Raw genomic sequence first — 27741 nt, 5'->3', positions numbered from 1 at the left:
CGGTTAATAAAAGAGAAGAGCAACACCGAAGTTCATTATTTTAAATTTTATATATAAATTAAGGATTTATACATTGCTGATAAAGAAAAAAATACAAAACATTTTTTAATCTTACATGACATTTACATGTGAAATTTTACACAACATATTCAATAACTTACAAATGCTTTATTTGCATAAAAAATATATCTCTTTACAAAAGTTTTATAATATGTACATATTCATATACACAGGTCTTTGAATGGGATAACAACTGTGTGGTACATTTAAAAGCATTCTACTCTAGTCTGATGTAAGACTGACTTGCCATATACTGTTTTTTTTCATATGCATTTCTTTTCTCATCCATAAGAAATATGAACTCGCAAAATATATTACATATCAATAACACAAGACATCTTGCCAAAGAATGCCATCAAGTATCAAAACTGTATAAATGTACAAAATGTAACAGCAATGACAGGAATCAACATAGTGGTACAAAGTACTATAGCAGCAATTGCTATACTGGATCACTTTTTGCCAACATGCACAGGTATGAAACTATGAGCTGCTTTTCAAACACACCTCCTCTTAGATAAACCATCAGAGCTGACATCACTCAGCTCACTCAGTGATAACTGTGCAGATTAATTACACTGATGTACAGTTTTTCTCATGAAATAAATGTTATGTCTTCCTTAAAAACATATGCCCATACAGTATTCAAGGCACTGCAATGATGTAGAGATGTGATGACAGTGTCTAATTCCTTTTTCATTCTTCAAACATGGATGGCCTTGGATGATAGTACAATACTAATGGTGGCTCATGTTTAAGTGTGCAAATCTTTTCCATGTGTACTGTACATTTGTTGGCAGAAGCTGATGGTTCAGTAAGACAATGATATAACCATTTGTATCAGTCAATAAAATAGGCCAAGGCTGTGCATTCATCAAGTGTCTGAGAGTAGGAGTGTGGATCAGGCTATTTACTGACGAAGGCACGGTTTCCCAAAAGAATTCCACAACAAACACAGCTTATGAAAAACCAGGGATGATGTGGAAGTTGTCTTGGAATTACTCTCAAGTCAGGCAGACGCATGTCAAAACGTTTGTTAACATAGAACAAGACAATAAGGTTCATCGGACTGCTCACTGACACATCTTCACTCTTTGATTTATGACAACCAGTCTTAAACAAACTTCTGGGAAACCTGGCCAGCTGTATGTACTGTGCACCGAAGGTATTCTCAACTTTGTTGTTCAATAAAAACCTGACATAACTCAGCAAGGAACTCCTACTTTGAGATTCTTGATATATGCAGGCTCAAGGCTGGGGTTAATTCACTCCAATTTTGGCTTATTTGGGACACAGAAAGACAGAACTGGAGAATCATGAGAAGGAAAATTACCAAAAATCAATCTGTTTTCAGAATAGCTTCAATAACTTAATAACAGGTTAAATGGATGGATGATTTGAGTACAGCCCCACACGATGTACTGAACGGTACAGTATGCCTTGACTAGACTCAGTTTAAACTCTCACACGTTAAGAACATTTCTGTCATAAACACATTCACTGCACACGACTTGATAATAAACCCTAATGTTGACTCATCTCTCGAGAAGACAATGTACTCTATTGTTGTCAGAGAAACGGCACTGCACTGTAACAATAAAAGCCCTAGCATTCCCAGTGGCACTCGAAAAAAGGTACCTCACTCCAGTAATTAAATCCCTGGCCATATATTTCGTCAGTAGGAGGTACCATCCAATTAAGAGGTATAATTGACCATATAACTTTGAACAGACTACAACACTGACATTACTGAAAGAGAGGCAGTTTCTTTTCTACTTCCTCATCTCTCACACACCCCACTGCTTGGAAAATAGGCTCTAAAGATTACATTGATCAACTCACAGTTGAGAGGCTCCTCACCTCCATAAGAGAAAATAACTCATCAGGATGAACACAAGACTAAGACAAAAACAAAACAACAAAGGGGCTAGACATGGGCTGTTTTCTTGAAAAGAAAAAGTTCTAAATTTTTCATTTGGCATTGTGAAGTAACCCCTCTATATTTATACTGCAGAGCATAAAATACTCTATTTTATCTATATGCCAGAGGCTCTTTTATTCATAAAGCCAACACTCACAGAGTGTAAAGAACACTTCTCTTCGCCGAACTACGGGAAGATCTGGAAAGGTGTAGGACCTCCCCTTCCACTCTCATCAATCTTTGAGATTCTGAATACGATCGATTGCAACTGCCATTAGTGTTGCTGAAAATGTGCTTTATGTTTTCTGATTAATTCTGTGTCTTTGTTGTATGTCATCAGAAACAGGGAAAATAGAAATGTGTATATATATATTCATGTTAAGCAAACAAGGAGAAGGTGTATTCTCCCTCTATGTGTTTCTTTCTCTCATACTCAGTAGACATCAAACCATGGTGCAGATGGTGTTGAGATTGGGGTCAAAGCGGACGACTTTCCCCTCAGCAGCTTTTGTGTTTGTGTTGTACATGGGATTCTCAAAAGTGGCCTGTCCATTGTTGTTCTCGTGGACAGAACATCCTGTGTACTGCGCTTTATCTGTTTTCCTGGAGAGGAAAAATGAGGTTGCATATTAGTTGAGAAACAGCATCCCAATTATCTTGCCTCCTTCCAATCCAATAAACATGTTTCCATTATCTTGGTGTGGACAGCTGCAGTAGGTAAATGAGGCTGAATGGTAATTATTGTTGAAAAGATCAGTCAGAAGAGTCCTACGCCAGTTCACCGGTAACTAATATAATGAGTGCAGAATTTGCATGTCACAGGTTCTTTGTGTATGTACTGTTTTGATAGGCAACCTTCTTCAATAAAAAAAAAAAAAAAAAACCTCCACCCATCTACACACAATACATACTGCACACTCATAGAACACATATGTACATGGACAAAGACCATATACTGAAGCCACTCTCATTAAAAATGCCTGACGTATGCTGCTGTGTAATATGGTTTGGATGGTAACGCGTTGTCTGATATTGCATCATGCTTTGAAGCCTCTCACAAGTAAGCTACTGTATCCAGTGAGGAACCTTGCAGCAGTAAAGCAGGCTGTGGAAGTGGGCCACGGTGTACTATCTACCTCATCTTGATGTGAATTTCCTTTGGCTGCAACTGTACAAACATCTACATAAATCTGGCTTCCTGAAACTTTTTCAGCGTCAGATCTGTGGTAGATAACTTTAAAACTCAACATGGGACACGCTCATGAAAATGTAATACTTTCTGTCTCAAGTGGCAACCAAACAGATATAGACTACAGTAGCTACTAAAATTGGGTTTGAAGCTACTATAGAAGACACCAGGATACATTACATACCGCTGTTTGTAGAGATAAAAACCGAGGCCTGCAAAGATGAGGGCAAAGAAAGGCACGAGGATAGCGACAGCAACAGAACTGCTGTTGGTGGAGCCGTTGGTTTCAGGGTCAGGGAGCGTGACGTTCTCTCTCACACTCAAACCTGCAAGAAAAGCATCAAATTCAGCTAAAGAATATGAGGGAAGAACATTTAAAATATTCAGATGTACAAAATGACACAAACAGTGGAGAAACAGATGGAATAATAGAAAGATACATATCATTTGCTGGTGACGATGATGATGATAATGAAGAAGAAGATGATCACAATGATGAAGCTGGAGACGCGGCAGCAAGTTGATAGAGACGACAAACATGACGATCATACTGATAGTGATCACTGTGACTGTGATAATCTCGCTGAAGACAATCACGAGATGATGACAACAGGAATGTTGAGCACAAAGAAATAAAGGACGATGATGTGGAAGGAAATGATCCACTGGGTGCTGTATGACTGAGGCAGTAGATGGCAACACACTCACACATGTACATATGCTGTCACTACACAGCAAATATGTAGCTTTATTGATTGAAAGGAGATGTTATATAACTGGCTTAGAAAGGGAATCTTGCCATTTAACACAGACTTACTAAAACATGTTCTTTCATTAGGAATAGTAGGGGTAACTGGAAAGGTTTGCAACATGTTGGATCATTATCTGGATTCTCCACGATGGTAAAGAGTCCCTCCAGGCAAGTTTTAAGACATACAAAAATTATATGCTTTCCATAAAATCAATAAATAAAAAGTAAAATTGCATCTGTATCGTCTTCCTCACTGGACAATTCAGAATCTTTGTTTTGTGTTTCCAACTCAGATTCATTCATTCACAAAAAGCACAATGCATTTTTAAGCGGTGTGGGGGTTTGAATCTCAACTCTTTCTGAGAAAGAGAGACCAATAGCACTGGGGCTTAATGTATTTGAAAAGACACATACCGAGTCTCTGGAGTCCAAACTGTCCATAGTCTTTAGCTTGCATGAAGCCTTGGAACACGTAGCTGCCACCCTCAGGCTCAGCTGAAACCTAGCAGGAAAAAAACACAGAGCTCGAGGAACACTACGTTTTGTTTCAACCACATGAATAAAACCTGACTTTTCTTGGCGCCTAAGAGAGTGTTACATCTATTCTCCACCACATCAAAAAGTACATATACTGTATTTAGCGTGACACATTCTGTCATGCTACATTCAGAAATAACACCTTTGTTAGCTGAAGCCCTGCTCCAGAAGCTGTGCGGCATGCCATCAATAGCTCCGCCGTGTGCAGTCACCTGTCACACATTGTTATTAAATGGACCTTGAAGTTTATTTTAGAAGAACTTCAGTTCCACAAACAACAACTGTCCTGCAGCTGGTCCAGGTCCCTTAGATGTCAGCCGTGTGTCTGCGCTTATTCAGCAAATTGCCAGCGTGGGAACACTGAAATGGTTCACACAGAGCGCCCGGTGCATCTGATGCACAACCAATGTAACTAGATGTAAACAAAAACGGACAAGAAGCCAGGAAATTACTATTCTGCTCATTGTCGCAGTTTCTTGTCATGTATTGTGATTTTTTTCACCGTGTTGGCACAGTAAGTAGGATGAGAAAAAGACTAATAATGAGGAAACACTGGCTTGATTCAGTCCATGGAAGGCTTATTTTTGGCACCCAAGTCATTACAACCCCATCGCCTGTAATATTCTGTCTGTCAGACTGAGGAAAAAAATAAATAAAATGGAATAAAAGACAGTCACAGCTCTCGGTTATTTTCAAAAGATCACTGGCCAGCTGCTTCAAATTCCTGTGTATACTCACAAATCCGTCCATTGCCCATGTCTCATCAGTAATCCTGCTCAAAGAGCTGTGGGCCAGCGCTCTCATCTGGTACAGCAAAAGCATTAACCGAGCCTCCTGGCGCTTGTACACTCCTACAAGGTAGAGGACGAGAGGTGATACGAGAAATGATGTGAATAAAGGGATGAGGATGTGTGGAGGAAGGATAGAGAAAAAGAAGCAGAGAGAAGTACAGAGAGAAAGTAAAGGAAAGCAGAAGAGAAGCGCTGAGGAAAGATGAGAAGAGAACACAGCCGAAGAAGGAGGAGGAGGAGGAGGAGGGGAGGAGATGAGTGACTCTTGAGTGGGCAGTTAGTCAGTCAGCGCAGACTAACACATCCGTCTTTAGAGCCAATAGTTAATTTCCACTCTCATGCATGAGATCATTTAGTGATTGACTGATTGACACGAGGCACCCTCAAAATAAATGGAAGTGACACACAGAGGTAGTGAGAGGAGGAGGAGGGAGGTGGAGGGGAGGAAGCAGAAGACAGATGAGTTATACATGACTCACCAGACAGCAGAAACTCCATGCTACTGTCGGCTAAAGTTACATTGACTTTTCCCGTCGTGGTGTTAAAGCTTGTGACTGTCAAAGTCATCGGCTGCTTCTGGCCTTTGTAATTGTAGGAACCCTTCCAGATGAAATCAGGGGCAAAGACGTCATCAGGAACTTCAGGATAAAGAAAAAAGAAAACTCATTAAATAATTCCATTAAAATAATAGCACAAAAGAAGTGGAGGAAAGTGTGAAAGTGTGGAAGTTATCATTCCCATTAAACAGCAATGTCTAACATGTTTTTTAAGAGACATCAAACATTATGATTTTAATGCAAGCTGACTGCTTGCACCCACACAGCAAAATGGTTAATTAGATGTGCAGTCGAGTCAACATATCAAACAGCTAATAACAGTCTTTTCATTCAATTTGAATAATATCATGTTCCTCATATGCTTTGACAATCGCAATTAATGATAATTAAATACATTCTGGAAGACAGAACTTTGGACTCACTGTGAACTCAGAACTTTTCTAACAGTTTTACATTGATAAAACTTTTTGCAGCAGCGCAACTGCACAGCCAGTACCTCCTGGTAATTATTTTCAAGGGAATGACGTGCTAATTACCCTTGCAAAAAGGTGACTGTTTGTAGTTATTACCAGGAACTTAACTTAATAATAGTCAAAATAATGATCTAGTATTAACTACATCAATTTCAATAATTGTTGGCACAACATGTTCATGTTTAAGAGGTGAAAATAAGCACTTACACGTTAAAATATGACATTATTTTGGAACTGACTGATGTCGCTAATAGCTTTACCTTGTTTGATACTGATTAACAAAAGTAAAATGTAATTCAATGAGTGCATTTTCACCACCCTTGGGAATATTAGTTTACCTGGAACTGGCTGAGCACACTGTACCCTGCTGGTCTTGAGGACATGTTAAAGACAGTGATCTCTAAATTGCATATTTGTATGTTTTCTTGACTACCTTTACAGAAACAGTAAACAAGCTTTGAGCTCAGTGCAAATGTAAGCATGCTAACATGCTTGCAATGTCAATGCTAGCCTGCTGATATTTAACGTGTAATGTGTTCCACGTTAACCATCTTGGTTTGGCACGTTATCATGTGAAAGCACATTTTTAATATTTGGTTACTAGATTACAATGCTCATTGACACTTGAGGCAGATTAAGTGGCTTTTGAATATTTGCATCATAAACACAGAGTAATGCCTCTACCAGCAACATGCATGTATGATCTGGACATATTTTGTTGCACCAATTATTTTCTAATTATAGGCTGATTTCATTTTATGCATTAAGTAGATATTGCACTTATTATGACCTGTTAATATTTAATTACAATTAATTATCTTTTTGTACCATTCACTCTATTACTTAGAAATCACAAGCCTGATTCCATAAAAGTTGGGATGCTGTTTAAAATGAAATAAAACTGAATCTGATCGTTTGCTAATGCTTTTTGATATAAACTCAATTAAAAACAGTACAAAGATAACTTGATTGATTTTTGTAAATATATGCTGATACTAAGTTTGATGCCAGCAAACAAGGAGCAACAAAAGGCTGCTCAAAAAACACCTGTTTGGAATCCCACAGGCAAAGAAAATGCTGATTTTGGGCTACAGAACTAAGACTAAGCACCTATGAACAGTGACAGTGAAAATTATATGATTTGATAGACACACATTCAGCCACTGTACAAGACAGTACACTCAACCTACTGCACAGCGACAGAGCTGCTGTTCCAACACAGAGCAGAGTGTAAGACACAAAGTGTCCACTATCATGGACACTTTCCTGTAGCTGATGCTAATGCTGTAGCTCCAACACTGCTGACTTCTGTGGTTACCAGCTCAACAGCTTGTGCCATTCAAGACTCACCATTTATTTTAGGGCTTGGTGTTCCTGGTACGGATTTGACAGTTTTCTCATGTGATTTGGAACCGACTGCAGGAGAACATAAATATGCATGTCACAAAGTTGTACTGTAGTGATACACAGCGAGGCTTAACAGCTGGAGGATGTTGGAAAAGTAAACATTACTAAACTGTAACTTGCCGCCTGCGTTCAACTTTTCCTCACTTTGGTAAGATCTCTGGTGGCTCTATTCTAACAAACACTTATTCATCAACACACACTGAAAACGAATCTGAACAGGCATATTGCAATTAGCTAACAATATACTGACACAGTGGCTTTACAGAAATATCACAGAAACCACAATGTCTCATTATATTTCATTAGCATTTTATTTGACTGAACTATCAGTGAGCCCCCCCGCCCGCCCCAACACACCTTCCACATTTATGCATGAGCACAGTCTTCCCCTTGAACATTTTAACTTTTAATCCATCCCCTTCCTCCCCGCCATCTTCTCCATATTCTGTCCTCGCAGACCTCCGCTGACCACGTACCTCTGCAGATAGGCACCTTGCCAGTCCAGCTGCCTTCAGAGCGGCAGACACGGTGCTCTGAACCCCCGGAAAGGAAATAACCTGGCTGACAGGTGTACACCAGGGTGTAACCGTAGGAGGGCAGGTCTAGACCCACAACGTCAGCGTTGGCCGGGCTCCGTGGCTGCTTGCAGGAGTGAGCTGGAGAGCAAGCAGAGGGCAGATGCATTAGTGCACACACACAAAGTACACTCACACACACACACATACAAATGCCTGTAGTCAGATACACACATTTGATTACACATGCGCTCGCGCGCACACACACACACACACACACACACACACACACACACACACACACACACACACACACACACACACACACACACACACACACACACAGACGTACAGATAGACAGGAAGATAATTAAGGACTCACTGGGGGGAGAGAGAGAGAGAGAGAGAGAGATGGGTGAGAAAAAAAACTGAATAAAAAACGAAGCACACACACATTTTCCAATTTAAGTGAGTCCAGGGAGCTATTAGGGAACATGTTGCTACTTTAATATGTCTAGTTTCTTTTCTGATATGAATATGGACACTTGTGGCTTGGGAGATGCACTGCTTAATTTGACTGAATTAGCCTGCAGAATGAAGAGAGCTTAAATGAAGTCAAAGCAGCAACTGTGTGAATTATTATAAGCCATTTACCAAAAGCCCTGGTTTGCAATTCAGCAGTAAATGAATAAATAAATAATATTTTGGAGTCGTTTTTGTATTTCTTGAATGAATCAAAATTTTCAAGGGTGGGACCAAACTAGACTAACAGCACCAGTGTCCTTGAGACAGTTTTGAAGTGAATGGCATTGCAGATCTTGCAAGTGTTTTCTATAAAGAAGATGTGCATATAGGTTGCAAGGTCACTTATGGACACTGGAGGAGGCTTTTAAGTGCAGCCCACATTCTGCAAGTCAGAGCAGTGTGACCTGAAAAGAGAATATAACCACGTGTCTTGTTTGAACTCAAGTTTTTTAAGACTGATTCAGTTTTGACTTTCTTGCTTATTGAATTATTCTGTCTCAAAAAACAGGAAGCTAGAGACATGCTGATTTAGGATAGCGCTGAAAAGCTTTCGCTGAATCAGAAACTTGGGACAAAAGCTGTTATTGCTGTGTTGCCAAAACACCAGCCTCTTATAGACCATATTAAATGTTTTCATTCTCTCATGAGTGGGCTGAGTGTACTTGGTTTAATTTTTCACATCAACAAACTCTCTGCAAAACAAAAATTTATGCAAATCACCCTGCACCACCAAAACACTGAGGGGTTGAACATTCAGGCTCTGAGGCGTCAACAATAATGTGAAAATAGTGAAATAATTTTGCAGCTTGTGAGTGAAAGAATACATTGCCAGCTGTCAAATGGGAGACAGCTGCAACTGAGTCACAGTGCCAAATCGGTCCTTCATGCAGCCTTAATGACATTAGTGGCAATAGGGTGAGTGGAATAGGTGCAAGGATGAAACCCAATTTCTGGGCATCATGAAAGACGAGAGGGCTGCAGGAAATCCCTCTTGCTGGATGTTACCTTTGCCAGTGTTTGATACAGTTATATTACGTGTGTTTGTGTGAAATGTGTGAGTGCTCTAGAAATTAAAACAGATACTGAAACCCAGCAGGATACTTATCTTATTCATCTTACACTCAGACACACAGGAGCTATAAGAATTTGGTATGTCTAAGTTGCCTGTGTGTGCCGCCCACAGCTTTTTGATAAACCTGCCCTCAGGAAATCTAATGTGGTATCTCTTTACACTGCAAGAAAGAAGAAAACCTGCCTCATGCTCTAAGTTGTAGATATAAAGTCTGGAGACCTAAATAAATAAAGAGCTAAATAATTAAATAAACTCCTTCTCGCACTCCTGAGCATGCGTCTATGTAACTCATTTAAAATGACAAACTGTCAGCACATGTCCGGATTGGTTGGACCGTTTGTAGACCATGAATACTGAAGACACTTACAAGGCCAATGAATTGTTGTATCAAAGACATGTCATATCCCTCATCAAGTTCTGCTGACAGTACTATGTTTATTTACACTTCAAACAGCACAGCAGGCTTTACCCCTGAGATTACATGAGCCCTCAAAAGACACTTTTTCTGTCACACAACAGCATGTAATGTTCTTAGTTCAAAGTTGGTATCTGATAGAGACAGTGCATTAGTTAGTAACACAGACCGACAGAGACAGACAGAGGCAGTCACACAGGGAGACAGTCCAGCTGAGGACAGCCAGCTACAGCCGGAAACAGCAGGTCATGGGCAAGAGGACAAAGTGAACTTTTCAATTGTTACAAGGTCTTATAGCTTTTTTTTTTATTTAACACGTAGTACAAAATGCAGGTTTTGAAATCAAAATGATGTTTTCTTTGGCTGCTTATTGAGACTACTGCTGCTTTGTACTAAAGGTGCACCTCGTGCACTTGTTATAATGCTCAGTGGCAGCCTTGAATCTAAAACTTTCACCACTGAGGTTTTGGAACTCAACACGTTTCACTGCTGAGTTTCAAAAGATCAAAGTGAGCTGGAGAGAAATTTAGGGATTTGGGGTGTGTACCCATGAGCGAAAGTATTAATCTGATAGAAAGGTAATGTGATTAAAATCCAGTGATATTAAACTCTGACTTGTGTCCGTTGCATCTATTACATCTATTGTGTTGATAATCCCTCCAAGTTTTTGCTTTCGCCAGCAGTGCAAAATTGGTTGGCTTCACTTTTAAATCCATTTAAGTGGCTTCACAGTAACAGAAGAGCATTTAATCACAGAGAAAGGTATTTTAGAGGATTTATGACTGTTTGGATCGAGGGTCAACACAGAGTGTTGGGCCCATACAAAAACACTCATATTCAAATACATATACATAACCACAGTTTTCTTCCAATGTATTATGGGCCAGACAGACCTCTGGGTCTGCATGTCCACCTTCAAGTCTGTATGAGTGAAAAATGACTTAAAAAATAACGTTATACATCAATGGACTAACATGAAATAATAGTTTTACTTTAAAGTAGAAATACACGGTAAACGGCAGTGAATGTAATGAACTTGATGTTTCTACCACTAGCCAACTAAAGAGCTAATGTGCTGCAAAGTTAAAGTGCAGGTTAACCTTGTATATCTGCATTAAGAAAAATAAACACACCAGTTGTAACTAATCAGCTTTCAACACCAGCTTCACTAATGTCTATGTGACATTCAGGTCAAAGTATCCTCAAATTTGATATTTTATTCATAAAAATCTGGGTTGCTCCAGACTGGTGATCATCAGAGATACATTTCTCTATTTTAATTCCAGCGGTAACAATGACAGGACGAGGGCAGAGGAAAATCAATACATTTTTAAAGGTTCCACAGGCGATGGATCAGAGCCAGAGAGCAGCTCCTGAAATGCTGCAACCTCAGCAGAGACAGACAAACCTGGCTAAGGAACTGTACCTGCAGAGCAGAGCGAGTCAGGAGAGTTAAAAGCCTCAAAACACAACGTCTGTGAATGAAGTCTGGACTGGTTGTCTGACTTCTATTTCAGTGGGTGGCTTTTGCTACATCGCCGTTACACAAAAAGGTATAAAATATGTCATTTTGTGTTCACCACTGCGAAAGTAAATGTGGCTGCTTGGATGTTAAGTACACAAATCTGAAAAGGCTGAAGCGAGGAACCTCACAGAGGCCATTCACTGGACTGGACGTCAGCAGTGACCAAATAATAGCAAATGGAGGGAAGGTACTGTACCTCAAATCTTAGCACTACACATGGGCTGTGGTTTGATGTAATACAATGCTTCATGATTTTAAGTTATAAATGTGCTAGCTGGTTTCCAAAGTGTGTTAATTCAATAAAAATCAATGTGCAAATCCCATAACATCATCAGTAGATGTTTGGGATGCTGATCTGCTGCTTTTGCTTGATATTCGTGTTAATGTTCTGTTTATGTTGACAGATACACAAAATGGATCTATAAAGCAATCGAATCCTGACCCCAGTGTGTGTCTGTGCATCGCTAAGATGCTGCTGATAAAGTGCCTTATATTAAAGCCTTTAAAACAGCATCAGTAGAAAAAGTACCATATTTCCATAATAATGAAAGCTACATTACTATGCATTAGGTGTCCTCAGCGGAGAAACTGGCTGTCGACAACCTGAAAGCGACTAAGAAAATTACATTTCAAAGCTTAAAAGTTTATCGTCTTGTTTATTGGTTTATCTTCCATTGTGGCTGAATTATTTTGCATATTGGTATTCTTTTTCCTTCAATGCTCCAAGACAAAGTTTGGCTCTCACAGGGCCGTGCCATCTCGACCTTTCAAAGATTCTGACAGCAGTGCGTGCAGCCCTGGAGAGGGTGGACTAAGTATTGTCGACTCTGTAACAGTCATTTCTCTCCTGAGAGAGAATGTCAATTCTCTGGTTATGACGAAATTTGTAAGTGCGAGTGTGAGGAGTTTGCTGGAGCTTTCACCTATGATTCTGTTGACTTAAATCTACTCTGACTGCTCTTTTTTTTAAGGGACCTGTCACAGTGCTGGCAATAAATGCCATTAAGGAGCGAAAGGATGTGCAACCTCCTGAATCCTTCCTTAGTGAGCGGGACGACATGGTCAGTGGTTTGAAGATACAGATGCAGTAGGGACGGCTGAGGAGCCGTCTGGTGACAGGAGTCTGGAAAGGGACTTTGCTTTTTGGATTCTTTTCTGCTGTCAGCTGTTCAAATGAACCTTTTTGTTCCTTATAATTTGAAAACCAGGAAACTGACAGTTTTATAAATATTTGGCAGCTGTAAAAATCTGCTGGATTTACTCTTTATGTTACAGCTTACATATACATCATAAAAAGTACTTGAAGAAATATATTTATTTAAGTGTGCCTGCACACAATCACATGAATTCACCCCATTTGTTTCAGTGAGAGGAGGCTAAATATTAGAAACACTTCTCAGTATCACAACATCGCCACAAACTACAGCCTCCAAAATGCCCATAGACTTCAATCAACACCTGTTTAAAACAGTAAATAAAACCTGAACGTGATAATCCTCATGACAGGAGGACGCAATGCATTTATCTTGTTTTAGGCTGCTTTAGTTTCAACTACGTGTACCGAAAAAACTGGCAACGGAGAGTACGCACAATAAAAAGACAGCACGATGCACATATTCAAGGATTCACAATCCCTTTAAAACTTCTCCTCCTCCCACTAAAACACACACACAGACACACGCTCAGAGACATAAAGCCGTGCTGCAGAGTAGATCAGGGAGAGAATGAAGGGTAGAGGGGTAGGTATTACAATTTTTCGCTCTCTCAGCACAAATGTCTCTGGGAAATTCAAGTGGGTGTTACATCTTAGGGTAGTTATGAAATCAAGATTACAAAACATCATTTGAATCCCCGAATTATCGCACAGCTCCAGTGTTTGCACTGAGGGTGCGTAGTAACATGCAGGCTGTAGTAAGATTGGTAATATTTCCATGAAATATCACTGAAAGGGATTCCATTGATTTACTGGATTACTGGATGCGACTGCACAGTCCTGGAGTTAGCTTGGTGTTAGCAGACAGTTCAGGTAGTTCAAACATAATGACAGTAATCAAAGTCAACACTGCTGTCTCTGAATGACTGGTATGGTAGGTTGATTGAGGTGCTCACTGCAATCTACAGCGAGGTCAAAAGTTATGGCGGGATTGGGAGAATGAGCGAAGATGCACTGGAAGGACACATCGACCGAGGCAGAGGGTTGAGGAAAAGAAAAGGAAGTGTCTGAGTAGCCAGCAATGCAGATTAACAGTGACAGGATGCCTGAAGGGAAGTGAAAAACAAATACAGGCAGAGTGATATAAAGATACAGCAGGAGAGTATGATGAATAAGCACTCACGGATACAGGTAGGCTGGACGCCGGTCCAGGTGAGATCTGGCAAACACAGCCGGGTGGTGGAGCCCTGCAGTAGGTGCCCCTGTTGGCACTGAAAGTCTACTCTGCTGCCCACCTGGCCACAAACAGACAGCACACAAAGAGGAGAGAGTCAATACACTGATGCAAATGCCAATAGGCTCCCAGCATCAAATCTAAAGAGCTTGGAAAAAATACTGCACACTTTAGTTTTTTTCCTTTTTAATGATTATCTGTAGTGTGCGGAGGCAGATGGAGACTATTCCTAGAGGCGATGGCCCATGTTCATGTTCTGAACTAACACAAAGACATTAGAAAGTGAGGGAGCTGACTTTGTGGTAACTGTCCTCTGTTGTCTTAATAAATGACTTTTGTTTTCAGCCACCATGGCAGTCGACTGTTTAAAGACAGCATCGACACAGAACTTTCTCATTCGCCAGTGTCAAGATATTGCTGAAGTTGTTCAGCAATGCAGAAAAACGCAGGACTACAACCATTACAGGCAGTGATCCACATAATAAGCTCATTCTGCTTTCATTTGAAATATTTCGTATCAGATACTCTGCTGAATGTTGTGGAGAAATTGCACTTAACTTGTAAGTGACACTCTAAAAGCAACAGGGAGGAAATAAAATGAAATACACTGGCTGAAAGCATCTCAAGGGAACTACTGAGCACACGCCAATGGTCATCAGTTTACGTGACTGATGCATGTTAGCATTGCTCGATTTACACTCACGCTCAAACTGCGTACTGTTATAGATCTATGCATGCACAATGTCTACACACATTCACAGCGGACGAGAAATCCTGTTGCTTTTCTTCTGGGCAACCATGTGGGATAGACACACACATGAATGGCTGCTTCATCCTTGTACTCACAGAACATCATCCAAAAGGAATAAATGATGATTCCACCTGGAACATCCACTGGAGGCTGCCCGTTTCAAAGAGGACTAAGGACAGGTGACACAGTAGAGCTGCAAGCTTTGAATGGCAGTTTGATTTGGTGCCTCGTGCTCATGCTCGTCTACCTCTGGCTCCCACAAGCCTCAAATATTGATCACATGGACATTCCATGAGCTGAATTAAGTAAATGATATATATACTATAGTCCATACACAGTAAAATATGTTGCTCTAGTTTGATAGTTTATATACCTGTTTAAAAAAACCTGTTTGCAACTAGGAACATACTTTTTCTGATAGCGTCAGAATATCCGTTTAGAAAATGTATCCATCACAGGTTTTGTTCAATTTACCTTAAAGCCGGTTGTGTAATTCATAAAGCCATGCTCAGGTGTCCCTGGATTTTCACAAGTGGTTCTCGTGGGCTCTGGAATAAGAAATCATTGTCACAATGAGCAGGGGAATTGCAGGAGAGCAAAAATGAGAATATGACAGAGGGGCAATCATTGATAATGACAAAGCAATTTCTCTCTGGTGTACGATGTATCTGAGGACAATTACTGAAGTGGCGTGGCAACATGAGCAGAATTACGCAGCCATCTTTAGTCTCTTTGAGTATAAATTCCTTGGTTTTTAAAAGTCTCAAGAATGTGGACATCTGAGACTTCTATTCATTGGTGAGACAACATTCAAATTCAAGCCACATCCCCGTGGTAAAATATTTCTTCAGCACATAATATTTCCAGCAACACTAAGCTGCCAATATAAAGCAATGCCCCCGAGGTAACAATACAAATAATGTATTTCATTGTCGTGATTTAGTTTTACATAAGTGCCAGATGGTGACGCACCGATTCCAGTTCACCTTCAATGGTGTCTTGTTATTTATGTTAGTTGCTTCAAGAACCAACAGGGAATGATCATCAATGAATGATCAAAATTTGGAAGATTAGTTAGATTGAGTGCTGTGTGTTACTTTCATTTTTGACGGTACCTGGCAGACATCTTGATTCCACTGATTCATTTCAAATCCAATGTGATGCAGAGCAGCAAATAATAATGTCTCCCTCTCCAAACACGTACACTGCAGGTACCTTCTGAACAGCACAAGTAATAAGCGCCCTCGCAGTGCTTCTCCTTTTTAACTCCATTTTTTATTTCACTCTACAAACTAAAACTTTTTCATGGAGGAAAGTCAGTTCATGGGATTAAATCATTCAATGGTCAATAATGTAACTTCATGTCCACAAGAATTACAACAAGGTCTGAGGCCCAATCGTTCTGTGGATTAGCTGAATCAACATAGAGGCTAATACTCAGCACTGACCGATACACCGAGGCTGAGATCCGCTCCAGGCGCCATCCTCCTGGCACATGCGTGTTGTTGATCCCACCAGCACGTAGGGGGCACTGCAGCTAAACGTCACCTCAGACTTGAAGATGAAGCTGCGCCCTTCTCTCCGTCCTTTGGCAGGCGTACCAGGGTCTCCACAGAACTTGGCTGCAGAGGCAGAAATGTGGAATACTGCTGATGTGATCAGGGCCAACAAATCCAAACACAGATGTTCACATTTTCACACATTTTCCTGCAAGTATTCATGCAACATCGCACCACACGCCACCGTTCCACCTTCCCTCCAGTTCATGTTCATGTTGATGCCTTATTGTACTGCCCTATTTCTACAATCCGAACTTCCATCTCTTCTTAACCTCATTACACATAAGGAGTACTGCAGCAGCTAGTCAATTGAACGCCACATTGAATAGTCTATTCAACATTGAATTCAGAAATAATAAGATGTGTGGGCTGCTGCTGTACCCATACAGGATCAGAGCATGACGAGGAGTGCCAACAGTGGTTTCCACTGCTGCCGTGTGCTTTGCTGTTTTCAATGGGCTTTTTTATCATATGCCATTTATTTGAGTACCTGACTGTAAAAATGACTTTCATATGATTTACAAAGTATTCATGGACCAAACTATTCAAATTGCATTGATATTATGCTTGTTGTACAAATTCCTTTTGCTGTTTTTTCATTACATGTGGGCAAATGCATTGACTCCATGTCTCAGGATGAATTGCTCTGTCAAAACATTTCTTTTTTTTTTGTTTCCAACAATCAACCTTGCAGTAGGTACAGAATATTCATCTTGTCAGCAGAGAGGGAGTGCAGGAACTGATGGCATTCAACTAGATCAAAATAATTAGCAAGTGAAATATTAATTTCTCTGACAGGGCCTTGCGGTTAACACAACTGGAGCCATCTGCTGCCACTGTTGCTCTCCAGGCCACTTGTATGATCTCACCTTTTGAATGGGACTCCAGTCACAGCTGTGGTGGAAATTCTTGTGAGCTGAAGGAGGGAGTTCACCAGGAGACTTCAGATGTGTTATGCAGAGGTATTTATTGCAGGCTTGATGCATCAAGGAGAAGTTGATGAGCAACACAATGTCCACAAGTGAACCAAGGTAGTGCCACACCAAACTCTGAAGATGTCCGATCTAATGGGGTGTATTAATACCCCCAATGTCACATGTTTTCCCTTCTATTCCTTGAACTATTTCCTTATTATGGATATTCTGCACCCTCCTTCTACATTTCTGGTACTCTATTGGATAGTCAAAGCCCAAACAATAGCTCATACCATACTTACGTATGCCCTGACATCCATCCCTCTAACTGAGGACACTTTTGACCTAATTCTCTTAAAATGTCAGTCTATACAGTTTATCTGCAAGACCTTGGCTACCTCACGAGGAGAGACTTCCTATCTGCTGTCTGCTAGAATGGCCTCCAAATATTATGTTGTGTCTCTGTCTGAGGCCTCTGTGTTATCCAACCCTGAGACTTTTGGGCGCCTTAATACAGAAGGCCTGTGATAGAAAATTCCCTCACAACAGCCTCCGCAGATGAAGCCCATTGGATCATCACTGCTGCTGCTGCAATTTATTGCTTATAGACATCTAATCAAATTGACTGGAAAGATTTAGCCTGAGTAGGCTTGATGGAGAGATTAGTCAGCCATTTTACAGTCTGTCAGTGTATCTTTCTATGCATCTTTACTGCATATATACATCCATCACTCTACTACAACCGCACTGAACAGAAAAAGTTACTCGTTAGCTGTGGGAGTTTCAGAAATGCTCAGTGTGAGAGAGAACAGAGGCGAGGACGAGCGTCACAGCATTCAGTCACGCAGCCAGAGCACTGTGGGATCAAGCCAATAATAACCCGGGCTGCTTCTCCAGACCTGACATGTGCTGCTGCGTGGAGGTCTGCAGACAGAGATTAGTTCTCGCTTGCTCTCTTCCTAGAAGTCAGGAACCAACAGGGGCTTCCCACCACCAAGCCCTGACATAAGAGATATCTAGTAAAAGAGGAGATTAGAATCCACTCTATGCAGGAATGCCTTAATCAAGGTTTTACTGCAAACTGTTATCTCAGAAACAAATCCATGTATTCAGAGACATATCTTACTCCTACAAAATACGTAGGTATGCTCGCCTATATAGTGGGACTGCATTGTGAGTTGCAGCCCCTGAGCACCCAGCATTTTGACCGCGTGGGACATGACAACAAATAAAGATGCAAAAGTCTGGCTGGATCTGAGAAGGATTCTTGTCACTTTTCAAATAACATTGTAAGACTCAGTATTCAGATGGCATTTTTTTGGAGGGCTGACAATACAGGCCAAACAGGTGACATGCACATCAGTCACAAGCTTCAAGCTGCAGGGGAAAAAATGTACTGCTTTATGGATATATAAGAGAAATGGCCCAGGGCCAAACCAAGCTCAGCATATTTAATGCGGTGTGTGTGTGTGTGTGTGTGTGTGTGTGTGTGTGTGTGTGTGTGTGTGTAGGTGTGTGTGTGTGTGTGTGTGTGTATGTGTGTGTGTGTGTGTGTGTGTGTGTGTAGATGGATGAGAGACGGGGGGGGGGCTAGTCAAACTTTTTCTCAGCATCTCCCCTTCCTTGATGAATTATCAATGCTTTGAAGTAATCAGTATGCAGAGGCCAGATTCAAAGTTGGGATCACAGTCTCATCCCAGCAGACACATGAAGTAGCATTCTCAGACACTGAATTTTGCTGTGTTGTGTTGGGGAACATGAATATGCATCTTAATCCTGTTTAGCTGCAAATGCTTACAAAGTACAAATTTTTAGAAATGCAAAGATGGATTTGCTTTTGCAGATGCATGGCATCTCCTGCAGAGTTGCTGAGCTGTATTTCAACTGAAAGTGCTGAGTATGAATTGCAGTCATATTTCTAAAGTCTGCTATTGCTCCTGCTCAGCTCATAATGTTGTTGCTAAATGGGAAATATCTTCAGTCTACACGATGATATAATGTATTGACTAATACTTAGAGTATATCTTTGCACCCTGTGCACAGATACAAAAACATTCTTGGCCTGTGTGCATTAAGAGCTGTTTCATGGCAAATGTATGAGTTTCTAAAGTAATGCAGAGTAGATGCAGTATTGATCAGTCCTGTGACTGCATTGAGAGCATCGACACTAACAGAAGATTTACCTTTTAATAATTACTTCAGGATTTATAAGGACTATAAGGATCTATGATTACTGTGGGTGCTTCGCTGACACTTCAATGTATAGATAACAACCTTTTCTACAGCAAATATGATCAGCACTTTCTTCCCCGTTGTTCCATTTTCCAGACTAATTTATTTGCTTTAGTGAACTTCAGTGATTTATCACAGACTTGCTTCCACTTCGAGTACTGTAGCAGGAGGCTAGCTACAACAATATGTTTAGGAGAGCCAGGGGTTCTTCACAGAAGCTGGTTATTGATTACACTGAACAATATTTATACTGAATGGCTCTAAATTTGTGTCAGTTTTGCACTAGCATTGGAACATAGCATTCTGGGTAGTAAGTAACGGGGCTGGAAAATGAAATTACTACATAAAAAAACAATTCAGTGCTGAGGCACAAACACTAGCGTTACACCGTGGTACATAAAGGTTACATGCTCAGATGTCTGCAGGAGGCTGTTTTGGAGGTGTTGAAGTGGAAAAATGATTGTAGTGTGTTGAGGGATGACACTGCTCATCATAATTGCAGCAGACAGCAAGTAGACATGGTACATTTACCAAGTGGAACCTTATCCATTTTGTGTCCAGATGCCATTTTTTACCCATCATAGCAATTCAGGACCAGAATGCAGACATACCAGTGCCCCTCAATAAAACAGGCAGTTGGACACTTTGCAGTGCTAAAGCACATATCTGGTGATATCAGACAAATACAATCCTTTGCAGGGTAGGATACAGATTACACAGCAGTGTGCACGCACTGACTTACATGAATTACAATAACTGCATGGTGGCCATAACTGTGCCTCTGGTTACATGATCACAGACACTAACAGTATGTCAGTTGGATAACACACAAGTGAATGTGGTTCTTTTGAAACAGGCTCAGAGTCTCAGACATCACGTGTTACTAAAATACTGCAAACCATCTTATTTTCCTTCAATTCATAAGCTCCTACCTAAAGTTACCAATCAACACAGTGAAGTAAGTGTTTGCAAAGGAATGCATGTAGCCATCTGCAGAGATTACCCACAAAAGATGGCTCTAATAATCAATCAATGTGGCAATTGCTGTAAAATGGAGCAATTCAACAGTCAAAATGAAAGGACTGCCTACATTAAACAGTTTAAGTGGTAATGCCTTCAGTGCAGCACAGCAGTCTGAAAAAAACAACACATATTTTAGCACTTGGACTGTTGTGCGTGAATATTTTTTGGTGGCATTTGTTGTTATTCCAATTAGTCCTGACTTGCATTCAGAGAGAAATAAGTACATGTCCAAGTGCTTTACTCTCCTTGATATTTCATTCCTGTCTGACAGTGAGATGCTCTTGAGCAGCCATGCATCCCAGGGGTTATTATTATGCTTGCAAAGATGATTCTAAGAAGGTCTTAATGTAGTAAAGAGCATCAGACACTTCACTTGGAGTTCCACTCAGATCATCATCTTCATCATCGATGTTGTAGCTTTGACTCCAGGGCTAGAGGTCGATTCACTTTTCATTTAATCAAAATTTAAATTGGAGGTTCCATTTCGAAGTACGAATGAGGAAATATTAATTTGTGTCCTTCATGAACAGGTAGGATGCAATGCCCGTCTCATGCTTGGCATTGTTCAGCATCATTTTTCAGTAACTGCAGACGGTGGTTTTGGGATTAAGTCACTGCTAACAAAAAAGGACCTTGACGTTGCAACTTGGAGCAACACTAATAATCCCTGTTCTGCATCTCTATAAGACTGTTCTACTCTATTTGTATTGTGATTCAGCTTTTCCACCAAGGCCATGATGTCGAATACTATGATTTATTCATAACTTTCATTAATTTAATTCACCTGAGATAACCTCGAAAGGGGCAAGCAGCAAGGTGGTAGAAGGGGCTTGCCTCAGACAGAAAAAAACTATACCAATGTATGGAATGTATGAGAGAAGTTGTAAAATGGCCTGCAGGTAGAACAGCCCTGTTAAGAGACTGAGAAATTACCTATTACTTTACAACTTCCCAAACAAAATTTGTACAATAATGTGATTACGCTTGTCTGGATTATCACCGCTCAGTAATCCATATTTTCTACAAATTCAATGCACAGTGGGAACCCTGGTAATTTTACAGTCAAATACAGAGGCATTATGAATCCAAAATCAATAGATGTGGAAGAGGAAAAGCAACAGGATGCCAGATTTTAATCATGAGTCCAGCATTTCACGTGCTTCATAATGTTTAAAAAGGAATGTCAGGAGAAAAGATCCAATTCAGCCCACTGTGCAAATAACCATGTATCAAACGGCACCGGAAATGTCACCAAGACCATTTCAGTCTAAACATAAGACTTCCTCTTAGAGACCTCTATAATTATCATTATAATTATCCAGAAAGTAAGAAACGGTGACTCACGCAAGCACTGAGGCAGGTCTCCGCTCCATGTCCCATTCCCTGTGCAGGTGAGCACAGCAGGGAAAGACAGCTCGTAGCCAGGTAGGCAGCTGTAGCTCACACTGGTACCCCATTCCAACACTGAGCCCTCTAGGAGGCCGTTTGGTACAGGTGTGGGTGTAGGACACGTCACCACTGTGGGAAAAGTGAGGACACAGGAAAGAAAAGCATATCTGAGTACAATCGATGCACAGAACAGCTGCAACAGGTAACCTCAAGACAGTCAGGTTTGTGTCAAGACTGTGGGGCTGAGACCAAAACAAGACAGACATCAGAGCAAATCAGATCTTAGCCAAGAGCAAGAGTAAAATTTCTAAATTCAGAAGCTGAAAAAAGGTGTCAACCAATGCGTCAAGGCAAATCCAACAACACTGGATTATATAAAAGTCACACAGACATTTTAAAATCTGAAATATTTCAACTCTACAATGTAAAGAAATAGTACACTGACAGCCCTTAATGATGTCCCAAATGTTCAAGGTTTAATTCATGAACTGAGTGTTGTTGCAGCAATGGAGGGTCCACAGCAAACATGACAGAGCTGGTTTTGAGGGTGGAATTTAAAAATCCTTGGGCACTGTCCACAGAGGATATGGAGTGAGAGCGTATGGAGTCCCAGCTAAAATATCTGCTCTGCCTGAGAAATCAATACTTGTCAAAGTCAAAATAAGAATTAAGGCAGCAACACTTTATGACTTCAATTCAGTGGGGTTGAGAATATTTGGTTGTACAGCTCTGGACACAAGGACTGAAGGATCATAAAGAATCCTCCGGAAAACACAGCCGCTTTCTTCCATCTTTGTACAATTGAACCACTGAGCTATTGGATGTAAGTCAAGGATAACACACAATGTTAAAGCTTGGAGATAATTACTATGATTTATGTGGATTTACAGGGATATGGCTATATCCTGGGTCTTTGCATTTCTAATGAAAAATTTGAAACATAGAGCTGGTGATGATAAGAGGGAGTAGTGGTGTTAAAATGTATTAACACTGTAATAAACCCACTTTCTACCCAATAAATTGTCATTCTCAAGAGGTTTTATCTTCCCATTTATATCCAGAGAGATAGAATGTCCCAGGAAGACACACCAGGATTGAAGTTAGCTTCTTCTTCTTCTACATCACTATTTCATCAAATCTATTATTACACCTCATGCTTCAGTGCAATCAAGAGGCAACAGGGGAGGCACAAGGTCACCATTCTGCACAACATGGATTACGACTGAGTGAAAACTAGGTCTTTAGCCCATAGAAATGGCCTATGTTTTGACTGTGACTATGCGGGATTTTTGTACTGTTTCTGTTTAGAGAATACTGAATAATTTCTGCGAGAAATGAGGGGACATCTTGTGTCTATGTAAGCCGTAAACTTTCTGCTCAACAAATGTAATAAATGAATGCATAATAAAGCTCGGAGTTTGTTCTGACACACTTGGAGATGAACCCGTGGGGACACAGATGGGATATGGGTTTTAGGGATGTGAATAAATTATAGCAGTTGTTTTATACCATTACTATCCTCCCTCAACACCCATGATTTCCCCAAGTCTCTCGTTCTTTCAGACATACTCATGCATGCCGAAACACTTGAACAAAGATCTGCAAATTGAAGCAAGGCTATATCCAAGCCTTGCAACCGTCTGTTAAGATCAGATGTTTAGTTTACAAATCCGGTTACTTAAACTGTCATGTTAACACCATGGTTCTCAAGTTAAGGTTTAGTGTTTTGGCAGCGCAACAACACAGTCATTTTCACTTACTGAATACATGACAAATATATACAGATGCAGCCACGTGAAGTCAGACTCTATGGATATCGCTGCTCTGGGCAGGACCATGAATAGAGACACACGCACCCGCTGCATTTTTGGGCACCATTAGATAGACAAAGACTTAGCTAAGGCAAGTTGGACTAGTCATATTTGAGATCACCTGGCCCTTGAACATTTCCACGACTGGCTTCTTTCCACCTGCCTGCTTGTATGCATCAAGCCAATTGCCTTTCTTTTCGTTTCCTCAGCTCCACTACCCACGTCCAAACCAGAAACGTTCCTGCCGCACATACTAAGAGCACAATTACTCACTACATCAAAGCAACTTTGCATATTGCATGACAGAAGGCGTCATGCTGATCATGCTGAGAAAAGACTGCAGGTGATTTCACTTGGCCCCTGTTGGAGAGATCAATCAAATTACCTGCTGTTGTCTTTGATTGGTTAGAAAATTAGTTTACAAGAAATGACTGAATCGCAGTTTGCAGCGTTGAATTTTAATATAGATTCCTACACAGGTACTTAACTACAACACCATGACTGATAACCTGAACAAGACTTTAACCATTGATTAAAATGTGTTGTCAGTATAAATTGGACTAAAACTATGATGTATTTAGAGAATAAGTGCACCCAATTTGAACAAAGCATCTCAGTATGAAATCGAAAATAGATGGAAAAGTGAACACTGATACATGATTAATTGCTTGTAGCTCCCTTTCTTAGAAACTCACTCAAGTTCTATTTATTTTATTGACAAAATTCAGGAAGCAACCTTCTGGCCAGCTGTTTAAAGACAGTTTTCACACTGTATGACATATCAAACTGGAAAATGAGGGGGCTTCTAAATTCTGATAGTGGGAGTGTTAATGTAAGTTGAGGGCATGACGGACAACTTTCGTGCCTCATAAAGTTTACTTCGTTTTTCTTTTTCTACACAGTGAATTACAGTAAATGTGGAGCAAACCACTGTGGGATATTCACACATTCTCTCCAAGGTGGAACCATCTTTTGTTCTTGGTTGGCAGCAGATCCAAAAAGATTTCCATACAGACATGCTGCAGCACTGTACAGTATACATGCTTTAGATGCATGCTATATTTGGAAAGATATTTAGGCCATGATGAATACTGAATAAAAGCTAAAGGCAAAACCATACTGATGTCGCAATCTGTTTTTTAATGTTTTGTTTGATAATGCTATTTTGTTTCTCAGGTTCTCAAGGAGAAACAAGTTCACTTGAAATTGTTTCTCTTTGATGTTAATGAATTAGTAAAGAGTGCCTTCAATTTGGGATTTCCATGTTGTTGCTTTAGAGTGCTAGAAAAAAAAGCACTTCATTTTGAAATACCTCTCTAAAATGCCCAGCTGGATGCTATCAAGTAGACAGTCTGTTTGGGTGTGTATGTGCGTCCCTACAGTGTGTCTGTGTGAGAGACGAAAGAGAGACAAAAGAGAGCAAGAGACAGAGGGAGGATGTGTGAATGCATGTGTGCAAGTAGGCAAATTACGCTGATTACTGGAGTAGGCCTTCTAATCCCATAAGCACTGCATCAGAAAATTCTTTAAATAAAATAAATAAATAAATAAAAGAGGCATGGGTGGCAAGCAGAACTGAATGGGAAGTGAAGAGTGTCCCCATTTTCCTAAGTAGTTCTAAGCAGCATTAGTGCCTCTTAGCTGAACACGCCAAACCTGGGATTCAAACTGAATCCTTGCCGGGCGAGGCTTAGGATGTGTCATCGGCAGCGTGTGTATGAGCACCACACACACAAACAGCATGGCTAGCACTGACGCACACACATCAAGTGCAAAATTATGCACAGAGTCGGCACAGGTAAAAGCTCTTTGTCTCTCTCGGTCTGAAAATGCTCGCTCTCTGTCTTTTCTTTTCACGCTTTCCTCTCTCCGTCTTTTTTACCCCTCTCTCGGTGGAATACTGGTGCATAATCCCTGCAGCACATCATCCAAATCTATGACAAGGTGACAGATGCCCTGCATCATGACACATTTCGAACAGCTCATCCTGACTGAACTGCTATACCTTCAACTTGAACTCAATCATGCAAAAAAAATAAAAAAGGCTTCTGATCTTTGCTGGAAGAGGCATTGTTTTCAGTTTCACATGCATGAAAAGAAAATAGATATTTTCTCAGTCCTTTTCCAAGACCTCTCTGTGCGTAGGCTGTCAGTGAGAGAGAAGATAAAAAAGCCATAATTACCAGTGAGCAGTTCTGTCCTAGATAGTCTTAGAAAGAGACCAAGGGAGAGGAAGTGAGCAATGACAAGCAGAAAATAAAGCATCAAACATCTGTATTTCTTCTTTATGACCCAACCACACTGAGGAATCACAAAATTAATATAGAGCACCAGCTCCTCACTCCTCACTCCTGACTTTCTTTTATTCATTTACCCCATGAGAGGAGTGAGCACCACTGGAAAAGTGAGAGCAGCGGCCAGGGTGAGAGGAGGGACCCTGTGGCTCACTGACTAATGCATACAGGCCAGTACGAGCTGAAGATATGTAAGCATCTGTGTCTACGCATGCATGAGAGACACTTGTGCAGCCGCATGCCCTCTTTGTGAATCTATACGTGTGTTAGTGTGTGATGAGGAAGGCTAAGCTCTAGGGTTTCGCTCCTCTCCACACCACCACCATCAAGCGTGGCAGCATCGGGGCCGAGCGCCTGAGCTGCTGCGGTAGCTGTCAAGGATTAGAGCTCGGAGGTTAGGAGCTTCACACAGTTTTATACACACATGCGTGCACACATACACCCACACTTTTCTGCCTCTCTCTCTCTCTCTCTCTCTCTCTCTCTCTCTCTCTCTCTCTCTCTCTCTCTCTCTCTCTCTCTCCATTTAAACTGCCTTGGGTTGTGCGACCATCGATTTATCCAACAGCTTCAACGTACCACGGAACAGGGCACGTTAATAATGAAACATGCCCATGAAATATTACAAATCAGTGTCAGTTTGGATGTTGAAGACTTTGAGGCGAGGTTCTAGGGAGCCTGAGGAGGCCAAGAAGTATGTGGCTTCAAACTGTGGTTCCCTACGAGCTGAGCTAAGGAAAGGTGACAAATACTTCTGGGTCTACAACAGCATTTTATACATGGAGTATATCTAGAAACAAAAACAGCCATTACATAAGTAGAAAAAAGATCAACAGGCTTCATGCTTTTACATTCCCTGATATTCATTCCCTCTCAAAGAATGTGTCCGTGTGTTGGATTTCGTCGAACTCTTTCCTCTCTGTAGCTCGTGTCTCCTACCTGTTGTTCTGTTTGTGCATGTCGTTCTCTCACCCTCTGCCTCTTTTTCTCTCGCATTTCCTTTGCTCTTTCTCATTTCTTAAGGCAAACATAACGGCAGCTTCCTTCTCGGCGACTGAGACAGCAACAGTTCCTTAGCAACAATAAGCCACCATTTGCCTCGTGGGCTCTTCCCCTTCCTGGTGTACTTTTGATCTGTTTGCGGCACAAGTTAATCTCGTCTGTGATACTTACTTTTAGGTGTCAATGACAGGCATGCTAATCTATGCCTCCACCCGAGCATCATAAATCATAGAGTGATGTAGTGCTGATGGGCGTACAACTAAGTCCTCTTGGTGGATTTTTTAACTTTGATGTTAATCAGGCCCATAGAGTGTGCACACACTTTCAGAGAGAGTGATTAACTAGTAGGAGTACAATTAGAGGGATCCTTGTTGTGATGAAGAGGACTTGTGAGTCATCCATCATGAAGAGTCAGAGGAACTTTTAGCCTTGGCTCTGTGCCACCACAGGTGCAACTCTAGATGCAGGTTTGGGTGAAATTACAGTGTCCTAGGTCAAGGGCTCTACAGATGTAAAAAAAAAAAAGCCTGCTGAGCGATGCCGTCCCTTATTTGGGAAACAGACTTAAAATTATTTGCAGTGTTGCGGGTATATGTGTTTATACGAGTGAATTTTAATGAAAACCGTCACTAAACACTAAC

The 27741-nt window shown here is 40.8% G+C and overlaps 1 protein-coding gene across 5 annotated transcripts in view; it reads right to left on the bottom strand.

Annotated features, from left to right (window-relative positions):
• Positions 1 to 42: 42 nt before the first annotated feature.
• Positions 43 to 27741, bottom strand: part of LOC139333409 (CUB and sushi domain-containing protein 3-like) — a 224752-nt gene continuing 197053 nt past the window's right edge. For all 5 annotated transcript variants that reach the window (XM_070965782.1, XM_070965784.1, XM_070965783.1 and 2 more), the window contains 11 exons: positions 21949 to 22122; positions 16325 to 16498; positions 15351 to 15424; positions 14075 to 14186; positions 8163 to 8342; positions 7630 to 7695; positions 5729 to 5887; positions 5197 to 5309; positions 4336 to 4423; positions 3355 to 3496; positions 43 to 2584 (listed from right to left, as the gene is read on the bottom strand). In XM_070965782.1, coding sequence (XP_070821883.1) covers positions 2425 to 2584; positions 3355 to 3496; positions 4336 to 4423; positions 5197 to 5309; positions 5729 to 5887; positions 7630 to 7695; positions 8163 to 8342; positions 14075 to 14186; positions 15351 to 15424; positions 16325 to 16498; positions 21949 to 22122 — 1442 coding nt within the window. In that variant the 3' untranslated portion in view covers positions 43 to 2424. The remainder of the gene's footprint in view (positions 2585 to 3354; positions 3497 to 4335; positions 4424 to 5196; positions 5310 to 5728; positions 5888 to 7629; positions 7696 to 8162; positions 8343 to 14074; positions 14187 to 15350; positions 15425 to 16324; positions 16499 to 21948; positions 22123 to 27741) is intronic.

Source organism: Chaetodon trifascialis, chromosome 7 (genome assembly GCF_039877785.1).
Source record: "Chaetodon trifascialis isolate fChaTrf1 chromosome 7, fChaTrf1.hap1, whole genome shotgun sequence".
Lineage (NCBI taxonomy): Eukaryota > Metazoa > Chordata > Actinopteri > Chaetodontiformes > Chaetodontidae > Chaetodon > Chaetodon trifascialis.
The sequence above is the reverse complement of the archived record's forward strand: the minus strand, read 5'-3'. Positions and strand labels throughout refer to the sequence as shown.